The 23,786-nt window shown below is 36.6% G+C and overlaps 1 protein-coding gene across 1 annotated transcript; it reads right to left on the reverse strand.

Moving 5' to 3' along the window:
* Positions 1-716: 716 nt before the first annotated feature.
* On the reverse strand, positions 717-23,237 carry LOC310735341 (calcium/calmodulin-dependent protein kinase type IV). Its single transcript, XM_083557991.1, has 11 exons — positions 22,229-23,237; positions 20,620-20,698; positions 20,475-20,537; positions 20,255-20,337; positions 19,354-19,426; positions 15,209-15,299; positions 14,983-15,057; positions 3,980-4,055; positions 3,750-3,876; positions 3,408-3,560; positions 717-2,540 (listed from the first exon to the last, which is right to left on the reverse strand). Exons 1-11 carry the CDS (start codon positions 22,333-22,335, stop codon positions 2,058-2,060), a joined length of 1,410 nt encoding a protein of 469 aa, XP_083414117.1. The 5' UTR covers positions 22,336-23,237; the 3' UTR covers positions 717-2,057.
* Positions 23,238-23,786: the final 549 nt, after the last annotated feature.

Consider the following 23,786-nt stretch of genomic DNA (forward strand, 5'->3'; position numbering starts at 1 on the left):
AGCCCTTTTTACACGCACTACTTAGGGAACCTGTGTATAAACTAGAAGGTTATTTGGGGGTCGGTCACAGCTCCATGTTTCTGTAGGGCGCCATGTTGGAGCCACTGAGCAGATCAGGATGGAGATGAGAGAGCATGCTGCTGTTCCAGACTTCACCATGGAGTGGTGTATTAAACCTCCTCCTCATCCTCATCCTCTATATTATTTTTATGATGTTTTTTGCTATTATTGTTTTTTATAAACAGTAGTACTAGCATGTTTTATACTTTTCCAAGCAGAATGCACCAAACCCACACAGCTCCTGTATTCACTTTTCACACTTATTTATAGTTTAGAATAAGTTTATGGCAGAAATAATAATGAGTCCCTGGCCCAGCAGGAGAACAGCCCCAGAGCAAAGTGAAGCCCCTCCATGAGGTGGTAATATGCATTAGAAAGGCTTCACAGCTGCTTTTGGACGAACCTTTCAAACAACTTGATTGGAGGATAAAATTTGGAGTCAGTGTTTTTTTGGGGTTTTTTTTACCCGCTATTTGTTATTTGCATGTATAATGTATTTAGTGATTTTATTTCTATCTCCTTGCATCCAAACACTCTCTCTTATAGAATTAGTGTGAATCAATATACTTATACTAAAATGTAAAAAAAAAGTAATTAAAAGTATATCTGTGCAAACCCCTGATTAAAAATTCTATATTTCACAGAAACACTCAAAAGATATTAACTCAATTTATTAATCATGAAAACACAATTCTCAATCAACACAAATAGCATCTACATCGGCTTCTAGGCTGTTTATTAAAGTCAGTATAATCTAAACGATGCATATTTATTGTAAAATATCACACATTAACCACATATTGATGCCGGGTTGTCATGCATGTCAGCAGTATGTACAGAGCTCCTGCTGCACTTCTGATTTTTAGTTCAGTGCATTTTCAGTGCAGAGGTCATTCGATTCACTGCAACAAATATCAGTTTTATTTTATATTCTTCCACTGAGCCAATGAGATCTGTTCGGTTGTTGCTTAATAGCAAGACGCTGTCTTTTCCCAGAATAGTGTTGGGGAGGTTGTTAAGCCCCTGCACAGAAAGAGGTAGAAAGTGTGGTTGTGACGTACTTCTGAAGAGAAAGCGATGTCGATCCTCATGTCAAACAACTAAATATAAACGCGGCATGCGGCAGCGCGAGTGGAGCTAAAGGCTAAACTGAATTTATGCACTTACATTTGTGCATACAAAAGATCACGTAGCAGAGTTACAAACATTCTGTAGAGTTTTACGTGGTTATGTTACGAGCTGAAGCAGATAAAGAAATAAAAGGAAAAGGGTGTTTTTGGTGAGCGATACACAGAGCTCCATGGGCAAATGACTGCGATGAGAATTTAAAATGTGCATGTCTACTTTTACAAACCTTAATTCTTATGTCCAATCATCCAAAAAAACAAACAATTTATATACATTTACACTATTAATTTCACAAACACATTCTTCTTCTTCTACCCAGAGGGTGCTGATAAAGAGAAAATTGCTATGCTCATTAGTCTTTATATTTTCATTCCACATTCTATAAAAAATACAGAAATTAATATTCCAGGATAAGAAATGCACTTTCATGAACAAAGGTAATGGCATGCAAAGCGAACATTTCTATTAGTAACATTAGGATCAGCATTGGGGGAGATTAGAAAGTTTCTTTAGGTTTTCTGAAAGAATTCATTGTTTTGGAGTTAAAATTTGTAAACAGGAAGTAGAGACGAGAAAAACTGCAAACATGTGTGTTATATTGTGCCTTTTCTCTACAATCTACACACAGACATGCTCCTTCAGAGTGATGCCTTTCGTTTAAACACAGTTTGTGTTTTTAAATGAAGGTTTTCCAGGTCGTTTCAAATGTCTAGCTGTAGTAAGTCACGTAAAACTGGACTTGCAGTATAACTCTAAGACATATAACTATGTATCTGAGAGGCTTCACGGTTCTACAGAGTAGTGAGATGACAGGATGTACAGGATGAGTGTTCAGCTCATCATTCCCGAGTCCTTTGGATCAGCTGCACTCATTGACACTCCGCTGTGCTGTTTCCCGTCTCCACAAAGCCATTGCTCATGCTTTTAGGGCTGGGTGGGCTGGCGAGGTCCGGCAAGGGCTCGTGCTTTACACCGGGATCCACCGAGCAACTTTTCTGCGCCACTCTGGGACGGACCACTGGAGCCATGGCCATGACCGTGGTCTGTCTCAGCACCTCTGCCTTTAGCGGTGGCCTGGTGGGCATGGTTCCCATGGTGTTCAGAGTGGATGATTTGGAGCTCAGGGGGGTGTGAATGGGAGGGGTTGGGTCATGTGAGGCCTCATTCACCTTCTTAGTCTTGTCTATATCTTCTTTAGCAGGTTCAGATTCACTCTGGGTGTCCATGGGCGCATCTTTTGCCAAGCTGCATTGGCGCGAGTTCTTGTCAGAGCCGGGGATCTCACAGCTGTCAGTGCGGCGCCTTGAGCCCTCGTGCATGCGGCTGGTTGCCACTACAGCTTTCATGGCAGCCTTAGGAGACAAAACATAATGTGAATGGGTAAATCATTATTCAGACTGGCCTTCAAACCCAGACTCAAACTACACAGCTTAAAAAAAAATTATTTCTTTTTGGAAAAGATGATAAATTTACAGTAAAACACTGCACCTGGGGAGATTATCAAGACCCTGATTTAATAAGATCATGTATGTTTAAACATCATAACGGCAAAATTCCAACAACACTATGGTGATAGAAGCATGTTCTCTTTAATAGATCATTAAAGACATAACCAGGCTCGTGGCATTAACAGAATAATACAGATCTTTTTGACCCGTCCGGGGTGAAGGCAAAGCAGGGGGTCTGTGATTGTGTAACTCACAAATAACGATATTTATTATTTTGTTTATATAGTAATTTGTCTCTTGAACTGAATGTTCTTAGTCCAAACCTTAGTTTCAGCTAGAATCTAATTTATTTACAACTCCATATATTTTTAATTTAACTGGAAAACTGATGCGTCTTTTGAGTAAAAAAGGATTTGAAAAAAGAATCTGATAGCTATAAGCTGATTTTCTCGAATGTCTAGCTGTTGTGCAGTTGTAACACTTAATCCACCCCATTCATTTACAGAGGTATTATTACACCCTGTGATCAAAAATGGCAACTGGAACAAGCGTTTTTAGAGGTTTACTAGGGCAGGAATCACGCTGCCCCACAATGGCTGCTAGATGTGAAGGAAATACTCTGCTAAGATCTTATTTTATACCAAATCAATTAAATCACATTTCTGCAACCAAACACACATTCCATATGGTCCTTAAAGTGCATCTGTCATGTACAGATTCTTCTTTGATGAGGTAACAAAGTATCAAAATATCATATTAAGCATCTCTAGCCTTTAGTTTGCGGCGAGCGTTGAATTCCTGCAGCTTCCTCTGCGTGGTGTCCATGTGGGAGAAGCGTGCTGCTTTGCCGAGAACCCATGGATGCCCCAGGGCCTGGTGCACACTCAGACGCTTCTGAGGGTCCAGGACTATAAGCTTACTGACCTGTAAAGGGTAAAACAGTCTTTCTAGATTGCTGGCAAAAAGTGATACAGAAACTAACATCCCACTATTAATGTTTGTGGCAATATACAGTATATAATAATTCTCCAATAATAATTAAAATACTCGGTATCAGGGAGATGTTAAATCCTCCACCCTGTGCTTTTAATCACAGTCTTGAATGAACCTCACCAGATCCTTTGCGTTAAGAGAGACTTCGTCCCACCAGGGAGAGACAAACTCATAATCACAGTTGAGGATGCGGCTGTACATGTACTGGTCTCCTCTCGGATCGAAAAACGGTTCGAACCCACACAGCCTGCGGAAGCAGAGGAGAGAAAAAAACAACAGATTCCGAGTGAACGTGGACGTGGATGTGATGTAATGAGTTTATTCACAGGCCTGTTTAGTTGTTTACTCACAGTATATACAGGATCACTCCCACAGACCACATGTCTACCTCTGGGCCATAAGTGTTGCCTCTGAGAATTTCAGGAGCTGATGGAAGATGAGAAGATAAACGGGAAATACACCTACTGCCCAAGCTGCCTTCTAACAGTGTGCAGTTTAACACCTTTTTATAAATATAATAACTAATAATAACAACAACAATAATAATAATAAATCAGATGATTGTAAATAGATTAAATTACAATTATATGCACTACAAATATATCAATTCCACCTGTTTCTAGTCAATCATTTTTATATTTTTACTAAAAGTGTCACGATGTTATCAAAGTTATTAAAGCTGTAATGGTTCAATTCAGTAACTGATTGAATTCCTGAACCTCTCTGATGTATGAGAGTGTGACACTCAGTGTGTGTTTAGTGTGTTTATTGTGTATTTGGTGTGATTTTTTATTGTGTTTAGTGTGTATTTGGTGTGTATTTAGTGTGTGTTTAGTGTGTGTTTAGTGTGTATTTGGTGTGTATTTAATGTGTGTTTAGTGTGTATTTAGTGTGTGTTTAGTGTGTGTTTAGTGTGTATTTAGTGTGTGTTTGGTGTGTGTTTGGTGTGTATTTAGTGTGTGTTTAGTGTGTATTTAGTGTGTGTTTGGTGTGTATTTAGTGTGTGTTTAGTGTGTGTTTAGTGTGTATTTAGTGTGTATTTAGTGTGTGTTTAGTGTGTATTTAGTGTGTGGTTAGTGTGTGTTTAGTGTTTGTTTAGTGTGTATTTAGTGTGTGTTTAGTGTGTATTTAGTGTGTGTTTAGTGTGTGTTTAGTGTGTGTTTAGTGTGTGTTTGGTGTGTATTTAGTGTGTGTTTAGTGTGTATTTAGTGTGTGTTTAGTGTGTATTTAGTGTTTGTTTAGTGTGTATTTAGTGTGTGTTTAGTGTGTATTTAGTGTGTGTTTAGTGTGTGTTTAGTGTGTGTTTAGTGTGTGTTTAGTGTGTGTTTGGTGTGTGTTTAGTGTGTGTTTAGTGTGTGTTTAGTGTGTGTTTGGTGTGTATTTAGTGTGTGTTTAGTGTGTATTTAGTGTGTGTTTAGTGTGTATTTAGTGTTTGTTTAGTGTGTATTTAGTGTGTGTTTAGTGTGTATTTAGTGTGTGTTTAGTGTGTATTTAGTGTGTGTTTAGTGTGTGTTTAGTGTGTGTTTAGTGTGTGTTTGGTGTGTGTTTAGTGTGTGTTTAGTGTGTGTTTAGGGTGTGTTTAGTGTGTGTTTAGTGTGTATTTAGTGTGTGTTTGGTGTGTATTTGGTGTGTATTTAGTGTGTGTTTAGTGTGTGTTTAGTGTGTATGTAGTGTGTGTTTAGTGTGTGTTTAGTGTGTGTTTAGTGTTTGTTTAGTGTGTATTTAGTGTGTATTTAGTGTGTGTTTAGTGTGTGTTTAGTGTGTGGTTAGTGTGTGTTTAGTGTTTGTTTAGTGTGTGGTTAGTGTGTGTTTAGTGTGTGTTTAGTGTGTATTTAGTGTGTATTTAGTGTGTGTTTAGTGTGTATTTAGTGTGTGTTTAGTGTGTGTTTAGTGTGTGGTTAGTGTGTGTTTAGTGTTTGTTTAGTGTGTGGTTAGTGTGTGTTTAGTGTGTGTTTAGTGTGTATTTAGTGTGTATCTAGTGTGTGTTTAGTGTGTGTTTAGTGTGTGTTTAGTGTGTGTTTAGTGTGTGTTTAGTGTGTTTAGTGTGTGTTTAGTGTTTGTTTAGTGTGTGTTTAGTGTGTATTTAGTGTGTGTTTAGTGTGTGTTTAGTGTTTGTTTGGTGTGTATTTAGTGTGTGTTTAGTGTGTATTTAGTGTTTGTTTAGTGTGTATTTAGTGTGTGTTTAGTGTGTGTTTAGTGTGTGTTTAGTGTGTATTTAGTGTTTGTTTAGTGTGTATTTAGTGTGTGTTTAGTGTGTATTTAGTGTGTGTTTAGTGTTTGTTTAGTGTGTATTTAGTGTGTATTTAGTGTGTGTTTAGTGTGTGTTTAGTGTGTATTTAGTGTTTGTTTAGTGTGTGTTTAGTGTGTATTTAGTGTGTGTTTAGTGTGTGTTTAGTGTTTGTTTAGTGTGTATTTAGTGTGTTTAGTGTGTATTTAGTGTGTATTTAGTGTGTATTTAGTGTGTGTTTAGTGTGTATTTAGTGTGTGTTTAGTGTGTGTTTAGTGTGTGTTTAGTGTTTGTTTAGTGTGTATTTAGTGTGTGTTTAGTGTGTATTTAGTGTGTGTTTAGTGTGTATTTAGTGTGTGTTTAGTGTGTGTTTAGTGTGTGTTTAGTGTGTGTTTAGTGTGTATTTAGTGTGTGTTTAGTGTGTATTTAGTGTGTATTTAGTGTGTATTTAGTGTGTGTTTAGTGTGTATTTAGTGTGTGTTTAGTGTGTGTTTAGTGTGTGTTTAGTGTGTATTTAGTGTGTGTTTAGTGTGTATTTAGTGTGTATCTAGTGTGTGTTTAGTGTGTGTTTAGTGTGTGTTTAGTGTTTGTTTAGTGTGTATTTAGTGTGTGTTTAGTGTGTATTTAGTGTGTTTAGTGTGTATTTAGTGTGTGTTTAGTGTGTATTTAGTGTGTGTTTAGTGTGTATTTAGTGTGTGTTTAGTGTGTGTTTAGTATGTATTTAGTGTGTATTTAGTGTGTGTTTAGTGTGTATTTAGTGTGTGTTTAGTGTGTGTTTAGTGTGTGTTTAGTGTGTGTTTAGTGTGTATTTGGTGTGTATTTAGTGTGTATTTGGTGTGTGTTTAGTGTGTGTTTAGTGTGTGTTTAGTGTGTATTTAGTGTGTATTTGGTGTGTATTTAGTGTGTATTTAGTGTGTGTTTAGTGTGTATTTAGTGTGTGTTTAGTGTGTATTTAGTGTGTATTTAGTGTGTATTTAGTGTGTGTTTAGTGTGTGTTTAGTGTGTATTTGGTGTGTATTTGGTGTGTATTTAGTGTGTGTTTAGTGTGTGTTTAGTGTGTATTTAGTGTGTATTTAGTGTGTATTTAGTGTGTATTTGGTGTGTATTTGGTGTGTGTTTAGTGTGTGTTTAGTGTGTGTTTAGTGTGTATTTAATGTATTTAGTGTGTGTTTAATGTGTGTTTAGTGTGTATTTGGTGTGTATTTGGTGTGTATTTAGTGTGTGTTTAGTGTGTGTTTAGTGTGTATTTGGTGTGTATTTGGTGTGTATTTAGTGTGTGTTTAGTGTGTGTTTAGTGTGTATTTAGTGTGTATCTAGTGTGTGTGTTTAGTGTGTATTTAGTGTGTATTTAGTGTGTGTTTAGTGTGTGTTTAGTGTGTATTTGGTGTGTGTTTAGTGTGTGTTTAGTGTGTGTTTAGTGTGTATTTAGTGTGTATTTAGTGTGTGTTTAGTGTGTATTTAGTGTGTGTTTAGTGTGTGTTTAGTGTGTATTTAGTGTGTATTTAGTGTGTATTTAGTGTGTGTTTAGTGTGTATTTGGTGTGTATTTGGTGTGTATTTAGTGTGTGTTTAGTGTGTGTTTAGTGTGTATTTAGTGTGTGTTTAGTGTGTGTTTAGTGTGTATTTAGTGTGTGTTTAGTGTGTATTTAGTGTGTGTTTAGTGTGTGTTTAGTGTGTATTTAGTGTGTGTTTAGTGTGCGTTTAGTGTGTATTTAGTGTGTATTTAGTGTGTGTTTAGTGTGTATTTAGTGTGTATTTAGTGTGTGTTTAGTGTGTGTTTAGTGTGTGTTTAGTGTGTATTTGGTGTGTATTTGGTGTGTATTTAGTGTGTGTTTAGTGTGTATTTAATGTATTTAGTGTGTGTTTAATGTGTGTTTAGTGTGTATTTGGTGTGTATTTGGTGTGTATTTAGTGTGTGTTTAGTGTGTATTTAATGTATTTAGTGTGTGTTTAATGTGTATTTAATGTATTTAGTGTGTATTTGGTGTGTATTTAGTGTGTGTTTAGTGTGTATTTAATGTATTTAGTGTGTGTTTAATGTGTGTTTAGTGTGTATTTGGTGTGTATTTGGTGTGTATTTAGTGTGTGTTTAGTGTGTATTTGGTGTGTATTTGGTGTGTATTTAGTGTGTGTTTAGTGTGTATTTAATGTATTTAGTGTGTGTTTAATGTGTGTTTAGTGTGTATTTGGTGTGTATTTGGTGTGTATTTAGTGTGTGTTTAGTGTGTGTTTAGTGTGTATTTAATGTATTTAGTGTGTGTTTAATGTGTGTTTAGTGTGTATTTGGTGTGTATTTGGTGTGTATTTAGTGTGTGTTTAGTGTGTATTTAATGTATTTAGTGTGTGTTTAATGTGTGTTTAGTGTGTATTTGGTGTGTATTTAGTGTGTGTTTAGTGTGTATTTGGTGTGTATTTGTTGTGTATTTAGTGTGTGTTTAGTGTGTATTTAATGTATTTAGTGTGTGTTTAATGTGTGTTTAGTGTGTATTTGGTGTGTATTTGGTGTGTATTTAGTGTGTGTTTAGTGTGTATTTAATGTATTTAGTGTGTGATTAATGTGTGTTTAGTGTGTGTTTAGTGTGTATTTAATGTATTTAGTGTGTGTTTAATGTGTGTTTAGTGTGTGTTTAGTGTGTATTTAATGTATTTAGTGTGTGTTTAATGTGTGTTTAGTGTGTATTTGGTGTGTATTTGGTGTGTATTTAGTGTGTGTTTAGTGTGTATTTAATGTATTTAGTGTGTGTTTAATGTGTGTTTAGTGTGTGTTTAGTGTGTATTTAATGTATTTAGTGTGTGTTTAATGTGTGTTTAGTGTGTATTTGGTGTGTATTTAGTGTGTGTTTAGTGTGTATTTAATGTATTTAGTGTGTGTTTAATGTGTGTTTAGTGTGTATTTGGTGTGTATTTGGTGTGTATTTAGTGTGTGTTTAGTGTGTATTTAATGTATTTAGTGTGTGTTTAATGTGTGTTTAGTGTGTATTTGGTGTGTATTTAGTGTGTGTTTAGTGTGTATTTGGTGTGTATTTGTTGTGTATTTTGTGTGTGTTTAGTGTGTATTTAATGTATTTAGTGTGTGTTTAATGTGTGTTTAGTGTGTATTTGGTGTGTATTTGGTGTGTATTTAGTGTGTGTTTAGTGTGTATTTAATGTATTTAGTGTGTGTTTAATGTGTGTTTAGTGTGTATTTGGTGTGTATTTGGTGTGTATTTAGTGTGTGTTTAGTGTGTATTTAATGTATTTAGTGTGTGTTTAATGTGTGTTTAGTGTGTGTTTAGTGTGTTTTTAATGTATTTAGTGTGTGTTTAATGTGTGTTTAGTGTGTGTTTAGTGTGTATTTAATGTATTTAGTGTGTGTTTAATGTGTGTTTAGTGTGTATTTGGTGTGTATTTGGTGTGTATTTAGTGTGTGTTTAGTGTGTATTTAATGTATTTAGTGTGTGTTTAATGTGTGTTTAGTGTGTATTTGGTGTGTATTTGGTGTGTATTTAGTGTGTGTTTAGTGTGTATTTAATGTATTTAGTGTGTGTTTAATGTGTGTTTAGTGTGTGTTTAGTGTGTATTTAATGTATTTAGTGTGTGTTTAATGTGTGTTTAGTGTGTATTTGGTGTGTATTTGGTGTGTATTTAGTGTGTGTTTAGTGTGTATTTAATGTTTTTAGTGTGTGTTTAATGTGTGTTTAGTGTGTGTTTAGTGTGTATTTAATGTATTTAGTGTGTGTTTAATGTGTGTTTAGTGTGTGTTTAGTGTGTATTTAATGTATTTAGTGTGTGTTTAATGTGTGTTTAGTGTGTATTTGGTGTGTATTTGGTGTGTATTTAGTGTGTGTTTAGTGTGTGTTTAGTGTGTATTTAATGTATTTAGTGTGTGTTTAATGTGTGTTTAGTGTGTGTTTAGTGTGTATTTAATGTATTTAGTGTGTGTTTAATGTGTGTTTAGTGTGTGTTTAGTGTGTATTTAATGTATTTAGTGTGTGTTTAATGTGTGTTTAGTGTGTGTTTAGTGTGTATTTAATGTATTTAGTGTGTGTTTAATGTGTGTTTAGTGTGTATTTGGTGTGTATTTAGTGTGTGTTTAGTGTGTATTTAATGTATTTAGTGTGTGTTTAATGTGTGTTTAGTGTGTATTTGGTGTGTATTTAGTGTGTGTTTAGTGTGTATATAATGTATTTAGTGTGTGTTTAATGTGTGTTTAGTGTGTATTTGGTGTGTATTTAGTGTGTGTTTAGTGTGTATTTGGTGTGTATTTGTTGTGTATTTAGTGTGTGTTTAGTGTGTATTTAATGTATTTAGTGTGTGTTTAATGTGTGTTTAGTGTGTATTTGGTGTGTATTTAGTGTGTGTTTAGTGTGTATTTGGTGTGTATTTGGTGTGTATTTAGTGTGTGTTTAGTGTGTATTTAATGTATTTAGTGTGTGTTTAATGTGTGTTTAGTGTGTATTTGGTGTGTATTTAGTGTGTGTTTAGTGTGTATTTGGTGTGTATTTGTTGTGTATTTAGTGTGTGTTTAGTGTGTATTTAATGTATTTAGTGTGTGTTTAATGTGTGTTTAGTGTGTATTTGGTGTGTATTTGGTGTGTATTTAGTGTGTGTTTAGTGTGTATTTAATGTATTTAGTGTGTGTTTAATGTGTGTTTAGTGTGTATTTGGTGTGTATTTGGTGTGTGTTTAGTGTGTATTTAATGTATTTAGTGTATGTTTAATGTGTGTTTAGTGTGTATTTGGTGTGTATTTAGTGTGTGTTTAGTGTGTATTTAATGTATTTAGTGTGTGTTTAATGTGTGTTTAGTGTGTATTTGGTGTGTATTTGGTGTGTATTTAGTGTGTGTTTAGTGTGTATTTAATGTATTTAGTGTGTGTTTAATGTGTGTTTAGTGTGTATTTGGTGTGTATTTAGTGTGTGTTTAGTGTGTATTTGGTGTGTATTTGGTGTGTATTTAGTGTGTGTTTAGTGTGTATTTAATGTATTTAGTGTGTGTTTAATGTGTGTTTAGTGTGTATTTGGTGTGTATTTAGTGTGTGTTTAGTGTGTATTTGGTGTGTATTTGTTGTGTATTTAGTGTGTGTTTAGTGTGTGTTTAGTGTGTATTTAATGTATTTAGTGTGTGTTTAATGTGTGTTTAGTGTGTGTTTAGTGTGTATTTAATGTATTTAGTGTGTGTTTAATGTGTGTTTAGTGTGTGTTTAGTGTGTATTTAATGTATTTAGTGTGTGTTTAATGTGTGTTTAGTGTGTATTTGGTGTGTATTTGGTGTGTATTTAGTGTGTGTTTAGTGTGTATTTAATGTATTTAGTGTGTGTTTAATGTGTGTTTAGTGTGTATTTGGTGTGTATTTGGTGTGTATTTAGTGTGTGTTTAGTGTGTATTTAATGTATTTAGTGTGTGTTTAATGTGTGTTTAGTGTGTGTTTAGTGTGTATTTAATGTATTTAGTGTGTGTTTAATGTGTGTTTAGTGTGTGTTTAGTGTGTATTTAATGTATTTAGTGTGTGTTTAATGTGTGTTTAGTGTGTATTTGGTGTGTATTTGGTGTGTATTTAGTGTGTGTTTAGTGTGTATTTAATGTATTTAGTGTGTGTTTAATGTGTGTTTAGTGTGTATTTGGTGTGTATTTGGTGTGTATTTAGTGTGTGTTTAGTGTGTATTTAATGTATTTAGTGTGTGTTTAATGTGTGTTTAGTGTGTGTTTAGTGTGTATTTAATGTATTTAGTGTGTGTTTAATGTGTGTTTAGTGTGTGTTTAGTGTGTATTTAATGTATTTAGTGTGTGTTTAATGTGTGTTTAGTGTGTGTTTAGTGTGTATTTAATGTATTTAGTGTGTGTTTAATGTGTGTTTAGTGTGTGTTTAGTGTGTATTTAATGTATTTAGTGTGTGTTTAATGTGTGTTTAGTGTGTATTTGGTGTGTATTTAGTGTGTGTTTAGTGTGTATATAATGTATTTAGTGTGTGTTTAATGTGTGTTTAGTGTGTATTTGGTGTGTATTTAGTGTGTGTTTAGTGTGTATTTGGTGTGTATTTGTTGTGTATTTAGTGTGTGTTTAGTGTGTATTTAATGTATTTAGTGTGTGTTTAATGTGTGTTTAGTGTGTATTTGGTGTGTATTTAGTGTGTGTTTAGTGTGTATTTGGTGTGTATTTGGTGTGTATTTAGTGTGTGTTTAGTGTGTATTTAATGTATTTAGTGTGTGTTTAATGTGTGTTTAGTGTGTATTTGGTGTGTATTTAGTGTGTGTTTAGTGTGTATTTGGTGTGTATTTGTTGTGTATTTAGTGTGTGTTTAGTGTGTATTTAATGTATTTAGTGTGTGTTTAATGTGTGTTTAGTGTGTATTTGGTGTGTATTTGGTGTGTATTTAGTGTGTGTTTAGTGTGTATTTAATGTATTTAGTGTGTGTTTAATGTGTGTTTAGTGTGTATTTGGTGTGTATTTGGTGTGTGTTTAGTGTGTATTTAATGTATTTAGTGTGTGTTTAATGTGTGTTTAGTGTGTATTTGGTGTGTATTTAGTGTGTGTTTAGTGTGTATTTAATGTATTTAGTGTGTGTTTAATGTGTGTTTAGTGTGTATTTGGTGTGTATTTGGTGTGTATTTAGTGTGTGTTTAGTGTGTATTTAATGTATTTAGTGTGTGTTTAATGTGTGTTTAGTGTGTATTTGGTGTGTATTTAGTGTGTGTTTAGTGTGTATTTGGTGTGTATTTGGTGTGTATTTAGTGTGTGTTTAGTGTGTATTTAATGTATTTAGTGTGTGTTTAATGTGTGTTTAGTGTGTATTTGGTGTGTATTTAGTGTGTGTTTAGTGTGTATTTGGTGTGTATTTGTTGTGTATTTAGTGTGTGTTTAGTGTGTGTTTAGTGTGTATTTAATGTATTTAGTGTGTGTTTAATGTGTGTTTAGTGTGTGTTTAGTGTGTATTTAATGTATTTAGTGTGTGTTTAATGTGTGTTTAGTGTGTGTTTAGTGTGTATTTAATGTATTTAGTGTGTGTTTAATGTGTGTTTAGTGTGTATTTGGTGTGTATTTGGTGTGTATTTAGTGTGTGTTTAGTGTGTATTTAATGTATTTAGTGTGTGTTTAATGTGTGTTTAGTGTGTATTTGGTGTGTATTTGGTGTGTATTTAGTGTGTGTTTAGTGTGTATTTAATGTATTTAGTGTGTGTTTAATGTGTGTTTAGTGTGTGTTTAGTGTGTATTTAATGTATTTAGTGTGTGTTTAATGTGTGTTTAGTGTGTGTTTAGTGTGTATTTAATGTATTTAGTGTGTGTTTAATGTGTGTTTAGTGTGTATTTGGTGTGTATTTGGTGTGTATTTAGTGTGTGTTTAGTGTGTATTTAATGTATTTAGTGTGTGTTTAATGTGTGTTTAGTGTGTATTTGGTGTGTATTTGGTGTGTATTTAGTGTGTGTTTAGTGTGTATTTAATGTATTTAGTGTGTGTTTAATGTGTGTTTAGTGTGTGTTTAGTGTGTATTTAATGTATTTAGTGTGTGTTTAATGTGTGTTTAGTGTGTATTTGGTGTGTATTTGGTGTGTATTTAGTGTGTGTTTAGTGTGTATTTAATGTATTTAGTGTGTGTTTAATGTGTGTTTAGTGTGTGTTTAGTGTGTATTTAATGTATTTAGTGTGTGTTTAATGTGTGTTTAGTGTGTGTTTAGTGTGTATTTAATGTATTTAGTGTGTGTTTAATGTGTGTTTAGTGTGTATTTGGTGTGTATTTGGTGTGTATTTAGTGTGTGTTTAGTGTGTGTTTAGTGTGTATTTAATGTATTTAGTGTGTGTTTAATGTGTGTTTAGTGTGTGTTTAGTGTGTATTTAATGTATTTAGTGTGTGTTTAATGTGTGTTTAGTGTGTGTTTAGTGTGTATTTAATGTATTTAGTGTGTGTTTAATGTGTGTTTAGTGTGTATTTGGTGTGTATTTGGTGTGTATTTAGTGTGTGTTTAGTGTGTATTTAATGTATTTAGTGTGTGTTTAATGTGTGTTTAGTGTGTATTTGGTGTGTATTTGGTGTGTATTTAGTGTGTGTTTAGTGTGTATTTAATGTATTTAGTGTGTGTTTAATGTGTGTTTAGTGTGTGTTTAGTGTGTATTTAATGTATTTAGTGTGTGTTTAATGTGTGTTTAGTGTGTGTTTAGTGTGTATTTAATGTATTTAGTGTGTGTTTAATGTGTGTTTAGTGTGTGTTTAGTGTGTATTTAATGTATTTAGTGTGTGTTTAATGTGTGTTTAGTGTGTGTTTAGTGTGTGTTTAGTGTGTATTTGGTGTGTATTTGGTGTGTATTTAGTGTGTGTTTAGTGTGTATTTAATGTATTTAGTGTGTGTTTAATGTGTGTTTAGTGTGTATTTGGTGTGTATTTGGTGTGTATTTAGTGTGTGTTTAGTGTGTATTTAATGTATTTAGTGTGTGTTTAATGTGTGTTTAGTGTGTGTTTAGTGTGTATTTAATGTATTTAGTGTGTGTTTAATGTGTGTTTAGTGTGTGTTTAGTGTGTATTTAATGTATTTAGTGTGTGTTTAATGTGTGTTTAGTGTGTATTTGGTGTGTATTTGGTGTGTATTTAGTGTGTGTTTAGTGTGTGTTTAGTGTGTATTTAATGTATTTAGTGTGTGTTTAATGTGTGTTTAGTGTGTGTTTAGTGTGTATTTAATGTATTTAGTGTGTGTTTAATGTGTGTTTAGTGTGTGTTTAGTGTGTATTTAATGTATTTAGTGTGTGTTTAATGTGTGTTTAGTGTGTGTTTAGTGTGTATTTAATGTATTTAGTGTGTGTTTAATGTGTGTTTAGTGTGTATTTGGTGTGTATTTAGTGTGTGTTTAGTGTGTATTTAATGTATTTAGTGTGTGTTTAATGTGTGTTTAGTGTGTATTTGGTGTGTATTTGGTGTGTATTTAGTGTGTGTTTAGTGTATTTAATGTATTTAGTGTGTGTTTAATGCACTTCCACACACACACACACACACACACACACACACACACACACACACACACACACACACACACACACACACACACACACCCCTCCATAATAAATTCCTGGCGATATTTCTGCTCCTAAAACTGACCCAGTTTACATTAGCTCTGATTTCTCACTCGGCTGTTCAGCTGTTCTGTGTGATTCGAGAAACTCACCGCAGTACCCAGGCGTCCCACACACCGTCTTCATCGTCACCTGTTCGTCTATTATCTTAGAGAGACCAAAGTCAGCTGCAGACAAGAGACAAAAAACACAGTGGAGATAAAATGATCTTCTCATATACCAGGTGTTAATGATCAGTATGCAGGTGAAGAACCGTGTTAGTTACTGCTATAAATTTGAAGGGTATAAGAAACCAGAGGAGGATTTGTGTTTAGTTACCGATCTTTAAAGGAGCATCTATTGATAGATCGGCATATAGCAGGTTTTCAGGTTTGAGGTCCCTGTGAACGACTCCATTTTCATGCAAATACTGAAAGAAAAATGAATATTGTGCCATCAGCACTACATGGAAACAGAATTCTGATCGCATTTCCAAATATCACTCAAGAAAAGTACATGTACACAACTGAGCAAAACAAAAGGTGCAAATGAACAAAATAAACAGTTAGATGATGTATATTTTAGATAGATTTTGATCATGTATGTGTGTATGGTGGATGCAGCACAAACAGATGTGTAGTTTTTTCTATATGATGAGGTTTCTGTAAGGGGAAGTCTAGTGAGCGTTTTTGGAAGGAGTCTCCAGTGTCGGTGTTTGTTCGTTGCTGTCCGGATGATGTTCTCGTTACAGCGCACATCTGGACTCCATTCTCTCAGCTTGCTCTCACTGTCCTCATTCCTGCACTTCATTCATGGTGGGAAACTTCATTCTATGTCCCAGTTACAGACCTGCAGGTTCCTTCAGCATGTGACAGTCATGTTCAATGTTCTTTATGAATGGAGTATTTAAGCTCTACTACGGCCCCTCTGTGTACTCACTGCCCCCTGTACAGAAACAGAGGCTGGCGTTTCCACACAGCTGGAAACGGATCAAAATATTTGATGTGTTGCTCTTTAATAAATAAAAATAATTGGTTTGGGAAAATTGCTATGATGGTGATTGTGGCGTTATTGTAAAAGTGTCTTTTTATTAGTAAAGCATTACGGAGAGCAAATAAAGATTACATTGCATAATCCTTCTAATCATTAAAGATGTGTCAGGTGCAGGTTATAATTGAGAGGTTTGGTTTTTTTCTTACAATTTCTCTCTGAAACCCCAATAAAACGTCTCCCTCCAAGTCGTGCAAAATGTCCACGAGAAATGATAATAAATAGGAAATGTGTGTATCGGTGGCAGACTAATGAGCACCGCTGAGGAAAGATCCTTCATTATTGTGGAAGGTCTGAATCCCTGAATAGACTGAGAGCACAGTGAGAGCAGGGAGATTTCTTGTAAAACCTATGGGATTTCACTTAATCAGGCCACGGGCCAGTCAGATTAATTGAAATGGAAAATGCCTGCCATCATCTGAAAGAGCTGCAGCAGATGGGCTTTTTTTTTCCTGGTCACGTTTTAGGCCGCGCTGAACCGCCCTGAATCGGAGCTTTCGCTATAATTTGTCTGAGTTGCACTAATCGGTGATTTGCTGTTTCAATTTCACTCATTAGTTGCTTAATGGTTATTACACGGCACGCTGACTGTGCGCGTTCGAGCGTGAGCGTATCTGCGTGTTTAATCTAGAAAGCAGCTCAGGATCATTGATGTTCGGATTGAGGTTGAGCCGAAACCTGGGAGCTTGTTAAAGGAGTCGCACTTTGCACTGCACCTTCACGTCCTCCTATAAACCTTAAACACACCGTGGTGATATTTGTCACACTCCACAAAGAGCCAGAGCATCTTCAGCACCTCCTACAGCACCTTCAAAATCTCCAGCACCTCCTCCAGCACCTTCAAAATCTCCGGTACCTCCTCCAGCCCCTTCAAAATCTCTAGCACCTCGTCCAGCATCTTCAAAATCTCCAGCACCTCCTCTAGCACATTCAAAATCTCCAGCACCACCTCCAACACCTTCAAAATCTCCAGCACCTCCTCCAGCACCTTTAAAATCTCCGGTACCTCCTCCAGCACCTTTAAAATCTCCAGCACCTCCTCTAGCACATTCAAAATCTCCAGAACCTCCTCCAACACTTTCAAAATCTTCAGCAGCTCCTCCAGCACCTTCAAAATCTCCAGCACCTCCTCCAGCACCTTCAAAATCTCCAGCACCTACTCCAGCACCTTCAAAATCTCCAGCACCTCCTTTATGGTTGGATGATGGATGCTCCTTTACCAGTCTTTAGAAGAATTTCTCATCTTCTAGTTTTCTCCACATTCTAGCTGCATATAAATCCATGTAATATGGCAGAGGAGCCTCGGAGCCTCACGCTGAAGCGCTGCTATGACTCACATCATGCAAATCTGTTAATTAAGTTGGTGTGCGAAGGCGAACAGATGTCACTCCTTTAACAGTCTTAAAATACTGATGGAGATCGTGCTAGGTGAAGAAAAACAATGTGCTTTTGCTCTCCGTGTTTCTCACATCACAACACGGCGACTTAAACCTGACACCTGTCAATCATATGTCTGTATGCAACCACGTACAGTATAAAGATCTCGGATGGAAGTTTCAGAAAACGACAGGGTGTTAATTTGACATGCAGGAGGATCGTCATGAATTCCTATCACCTCGGGTGAGAAGGTTAAAAATGAGTCAGTGAGATACGACACGATGTTCTTGATATCTGCAGACTAAATGAGTGTACGCATCATCCAGCGACGTTCTTCCCTCCGTCTACATGCTACAGCAGATAACAGACAGCGTGTAGAATTTATATACAGTATTAAAACAAGCAAAACAAACAGCCGCCATTCACAACAGTACCTATAGAGCACACCTGTAGTTCAGCTTTAACTGCTCCACTGACCAACTCGGCGTTCCTCCTGTTCCATTCCCACCGTGTCCCACGCAGGAGATTCAAATGCACAAGGAAACCGCAATGGATTTTTTTTAACTCTAAGAGGATTATTCACATTTTATATATCCGCTCTCTATACGCCTCACTTCTGAACGACAACACAATCATCTCACGTCCGTTAGCAGGTGCACACGACCTGACATTCAAATCCTATTCATTAAAATCGGAACATCTGAGGAATATCACAATGTCTATGCAGCAAGCAAGAACCTTCACTTACACGTACTTCACTCACTTTAGTCAATTATTTGACTCCTTTGGATCAGATACCTCTTTCTGATAAATTGAGCTTTTTCTGCGTTTATTCCAGATTTATCTCGAAGCACAAGAACCCAGCAGAGAGGGCTGTTCTCTCACCCTGACACATTATTCACACTCCTCCAGAACTGAAGATTCTAATATACACAACATTACATTATCTCAGTAAGCAGTTCATAGTCAGGGGCCTTACTCAGGGGCCCAGCAGTGGCAGCTTAGCCACCTATATTTAATAAGATCTATCTGAAAGCAAGTGCATATAATATAATGCTGAGTTTTAATGTAAATGAAAATGAACACATTCCGTGTCTGTTACTTTATGTAACTTGATGTATCTTTAAAGACCTTTTTTAATTGTAAACTTTTTTAAATAAGAAACCAAAACATGTATTTGTGATGTCAGACTTCACAGTACAGATTAAAGTCTCATATAAAAGTTGACACTAGTTTTTTAAGACATATTTCTCCTTTTGTGGCGTTTGCTAGATTTAAATGGTTATTTTTTTGTTGCTTGCAGTATTTTACCTGCCCTGCAGGGGGCACACCCTTCGAGTTTCTGATTGCTTTGCTCAACAGTAGCTAAACGCAGAGTCATGATACCTCACACACAAAAACGCAACAGAGTCCTGACTGATCTGTAACAGATTAATTTCTTTAAATCGAGTAAAAATGTCCGATAAGTTGACGGCTCTAAGGAACACCAGCGTACTGCGATAAAACATCTGGATTTTTAGATGTATGTATTTCTCAAAAACACCCATCATAACAAAGACTCCTGAGCAGATGGCACTGAAAATCCAACTGCATTCAATAAAGTCATCAATTTTCACATTGAGTGTCGGTGGATAGTCTGTGTGTTACGAAGGCCTTAATAAGATCCGATTACTGCTTACCAGATTTCCATCAAAACAAGTCTCGACATGAATATAAAGTGTGTTCAGGGCATTTAATAGAAAGAAGTTTTCTTTTGACACCATCTGTGTGTCTAGCAGGGTGTGAGAAGTACAGCTGAGATGTGTAAAATGGCTGACATGGAAGGAAGGAGGATGCTTTTGTCTCTTTTTTTGAGCAGATATTCAGAGTCGCTCGGTATTGAGCTAATGATCATATCCATCACATTACTTTTAATACAATTGAAATCGTATTTTTATAGAATATGCCATTATTTTTGGCTGTAAATATATTTTTATGAGATCTTCACACTGACACAGCGATTACCTTTAAAACATGAAAATAAAAGAGTAAAGGTAGAAACTAAACCCAGGCTTTACCGCCACTGCCTCCAGGATCTGCTTGATTACATGAGCAGCGTCTCGCTCGCTGTAGTAGCCCCTCTCCACAATCCTGATCATAAAAAACACATTCACATAATGAGACTGAAGCAGAAACTGTTTTTATAAAATCTTCTGATGCACTCAGTTCTTGCTTGAAGGCGAATAATTCAGCCGTAAGTCATAAAGGTTGAGAATAATAAACGATAATTCAACAATAATATAACAGACACAAACAGAACGTTCTGAAGGACTGGTCGGTTAATAGTAATTATACTACTACTGCTACTATATAATTAATTATTAATAATAATAATAATGAATATAATGAATATGTTTATATTTGAGAAATAAAATCAGGTTATTAGAGAATATTGAAGACAGATACAAACAATATTTATAACTATTTGAGAGAAATATGTGAACCTGAGTGATGTAGGAGGTCAGAATTTACACTAAAGGGTTTTCTGGAAGTTTCTTCCCCCTGAAGGATTTAATGCACACTGTCGGTTTAAATACAAATACAGGTATGAATATTCTGAGCACTGAACAGATACAGATACCGAGATGGCATTACATCACCATTTTACACTTTGTTCCGTTGTTTCTGCTTTTTGTTTTTCAGCCCACAAACTGCCTGCACACTGAATACACGCTGATAAGAATGGAGGAGCTTCAGCGGTATATGATCCTAAATGAGGACGGAGGTATTTTAGTGAAAAGCCTTCACTCTGCTGCACTTAAACAGAGGAACAGTTCAGGCTCCAGTTCCTCTGAACTGTTAATGGAACGAAAGACTTTTTCTTCTCCTTCTCTTTGCTTTGAAGTCAGTAATCCCCTAAAAAATGCACATGCTGTATCCTTTAATGTATTTTTAAAACAAAGACAGGGTTTTTAATACCTGTCAAAAAGTTCCCCGCCGGTGACGAGCTCTAGGATCAGAGAGATCTCCGTTTCCGTCTCGAAGATCTCTTTCAGGCGAATCTGTAAATCAAACAGAGAAGAACCAATGCAGAGAAATGATGCTGTAAAGCAGGAAATTATGCAGAAATGTGTGAATGGTATAAACTATAAATCTTTCCACTGAGAAAAGGAAAAAAAAACTAAACCCGAGTTCTTACAATGTTTGGATGAGAAAGACGCAGGAGAACCCCGATTTCTGTCCTCACTATTTTCTTGTCGATCTGCAACAATATGATGTGAGAAATTAAACAAAATGTTGTACCACAGGGGACGTTCTATTAAAACAAGGCAAGCCTGACTCACAGTCTTCTTCAGGACCTTGGCTGCGTAGAGCTTCTCTGTTTGCTTCTCTTCACAGCGATACACAACGGATGTAGCCCCTCTGGAGACAAACCAAAGGAAACATCAATGAAGTCATTAATGCTAAATAGAAGAAGCTCCAAGCTGAAGCCGAGACGGACCTGCGGTTAATAATGGTGACCCTGCAGTAGCATAAATCAGTAACTGATGAGGAAATCAGTGGGAATTATATGTGATATCAGTTCACCAAGCAGGAGCTTTGATTTAAGTCAATGTACAGCTGTCCAGGCAGATCCCGCTCAAGCTCTCAGTGGAAACTGGTGGTCTACCTCTTAGTTATGAAACTCTGCCAGAAGAATATGCGAAACACTTTTTCTTTAGTCACCGCTTTATTTTTGGACCTGGAGTGTATTTCAGGTCAGAGGTTGGAATACAACATTGGTGTACATGGTGTCCTGAAATGCTGCAGAAAAACACCTGACACTAAACCACAGCTTTCATCTAGTTAATAGAAATCTTAGGGAGGTAGAAAGAAAGTGGAGAACATTAAACCCAGACATGCAGTAACCCAAGTGCATTTATCTCTCAGATATAAACTCAGGATTTTCCAATAACTGTTTAATGAGTAATTAATATATTAAACAATCAAATCCTGTATTCATTAAATAATAAACCAACTACAAAGTTATAATTATAATGATTAGTCTAATCCATGTTTTTAGATTAGATGCCAGGCAGTGTCTTTTCTGTTTTTCTCACCAAAAGGAAGGTGGAATTCACACATCACCTGCTCTGTGAGGTGAGTGGAGGAGCTGGAGGGTTTCTTTGGTTCTGTGAAATTGTTAACGCTTAATTGTCAGTGGGCGGCTGCTCGAGATCACAAAGCCGAGGACACTGGGAGTCTGAGCTTCTCTCCATCTGCTGACTTGTGATTAAACACATCAGCTTCAAGAAAACAGATCTTAAATGTCATTAGAGCAGTGAGAACAAAGCAGCGGGAACTCAGCCTTAAGAGCTGTGTGTGTGTGTGTGTGTGTGTGTGTGTGTGTGTGTGTGTGTGTGTGTGTGTGTGTGTGTTTATGTCAGCTGTCTGGGGTCAGAGGTGATACCATATGAAATCTGGGCCACTTCACCTGATTCCCCCTCTCTTCATCCATCCCCTCCACCCTTCATCCTCCTCATCCTCCTCAAATCCACAAATCTACTTCTGCTTTTCTTCTTAAATCCTCTTAATATCAGTATAATGTCATTTGTACATCATCCAACAACATCCTTTGTTTGAAAGAAACACCAAGAAGAAGAAAATGATGTGGTCTCACATGACCCAATTACAGCTTTTATACTACAACTAAACATCTACAACACACACACACACACACACACACACACACACACACACACACACACACGCACGCACACACACACACACACACACACACACACTACGGAATTATACGGAAAGTATAAAATGTAGAGAAAGGTATTTTTTAGGCTACAGGATGATTCTGATCTGCACAATCTCAGCAGTAATGAGGGTGTGAGAGAGAGAAGGGGTTTAATGTAGGAGGGGATGAAATGATGGATCTGGATCATTATTCTATAGTACACTAACCTCCCCAGTTCCGGGCCCATGGTGTAGAACTCCTCCATGGAAACATCTCGACGTGAGCCGTCCACCCAGTAGTCCACTGAGCCGGTGCTGAGGCGAGAGCTTGGCATTGTTCGATCTGCAGAACCTGAGTGTTTTCCTCTATCAGAGCAGGGTTCTACAGAGCAGGGGACGCCTCATTGCATCCAGGAGAACACTTAATGACATAGGATGTGTCCAAAAGTCTTTCAGCTGGAGATTGTGGAAATCTGATTCAGAAATGTGATGTAAAATGGGTTAAAGCTCTCCATTCCCAGCAGAGTGCGCTTTACTCTCCAGCTTCATCCAGGGAAACCATCACTATGGCTACCGCATGGGTTTCTACGGAACCTAAACAAATTGGCAAGAGGCAGAAATATGATCGTACCGCATCAGGAGACTGGATCACACCGAGACGTGCTGCATCTCACAGGAGCAGCTTCAGAACCCGGCTCTGTTCCTCCAGCGGGCCTCGCGGTGCTGTAAACAAGTCCATATGGCTCCTCTGGAAACCGCACATTCTCCAATCCAGCACAAAAAAAAGTCCGACTTTGAGATCATCCACCGGCACCGGCACCGGATTGCGACCCGCGCGCGTCTCGTTACGCGTTTATTTCGGGACGACGGCGCGGAATTACACGTGATCCTGCCGATGTGCCGAAATCCAGGCGTGTCACTGTGTTCCACCTAAACACAAGGAACATGGTGAAGATGCAGGAGTGTGCAGCGAGAGGATGTGTTTATCTCCTGGGCTGGGGAGGTGTTGGGGAGGTGGCAGTCAGGGTGCTGTGACAACGCAAAGAGAGAAGAGGAGGGATGGAGGGAGTGATGGAGGGAGAAGGGTGGAGGGGAGTCTGTCAGCGAAACCTTGGCTTTCCACCAATCCGGATCGAGCTTTTAGAGGGGCAGCAGTGTTGCTCAGAGTCCAGCTCGAATCAATTATGGATCCTGACTGAGAGAAGCAGCAGCACTGAGGCCTGGAGAAGCTCTGAGTAATGATCAACTCTCAGGAATACACAAGATACACAACTGTGCTGTTTCTTCTCCCAGATGGAGGACCATCATCAGTGCATATTCTGCAGAAATAATAATAATAATAATAATAATAATAATAATAATAATAATACATGGTTGTAATAAAATGAAATCCCCAACACATGCTCCATTTAAGAAACTTTGAAGCCTGCAGGTGAAGAAAGAATATCATGTCCATTTCACTTTCACAAGTCAGACAGCCTCCTGTTTTCTGGAGAGTAATTGCTGCTTACATTTCAATTCTTTTTGTTTTAAATACAATCCTGTTTTATTTATTTGTAACAGACCACAGCATTTTGACGCATTTTTCTCATATATGAAAGAATAAAATTCACCGACTGAGAAATATATAGTAGACTTTATTTGTCACATGTTCATTAAAGCACAGTGAAATTCGCTCTTATCCCAGTTTGCTCAGAAGCCAGGCTCAAAAGCTGTGCTCCAGGGGGCAGTATCATGATACTGCCCCCTGGAGCACAGAGGGGTTAGGGCCTCGCTCAGGGGCCCA

This window comes from Silurus aristotelis (assembly GCF_946808225.1).
Source record: "Silurus aristotelis genome assembly, chromosome: 13".
Lineage (NCBI taxonomy): Eukaryota > Metazoa > Chordata > Actinopteri > Siluriformes > Siluridae > Silurus > Silurus aristotelis.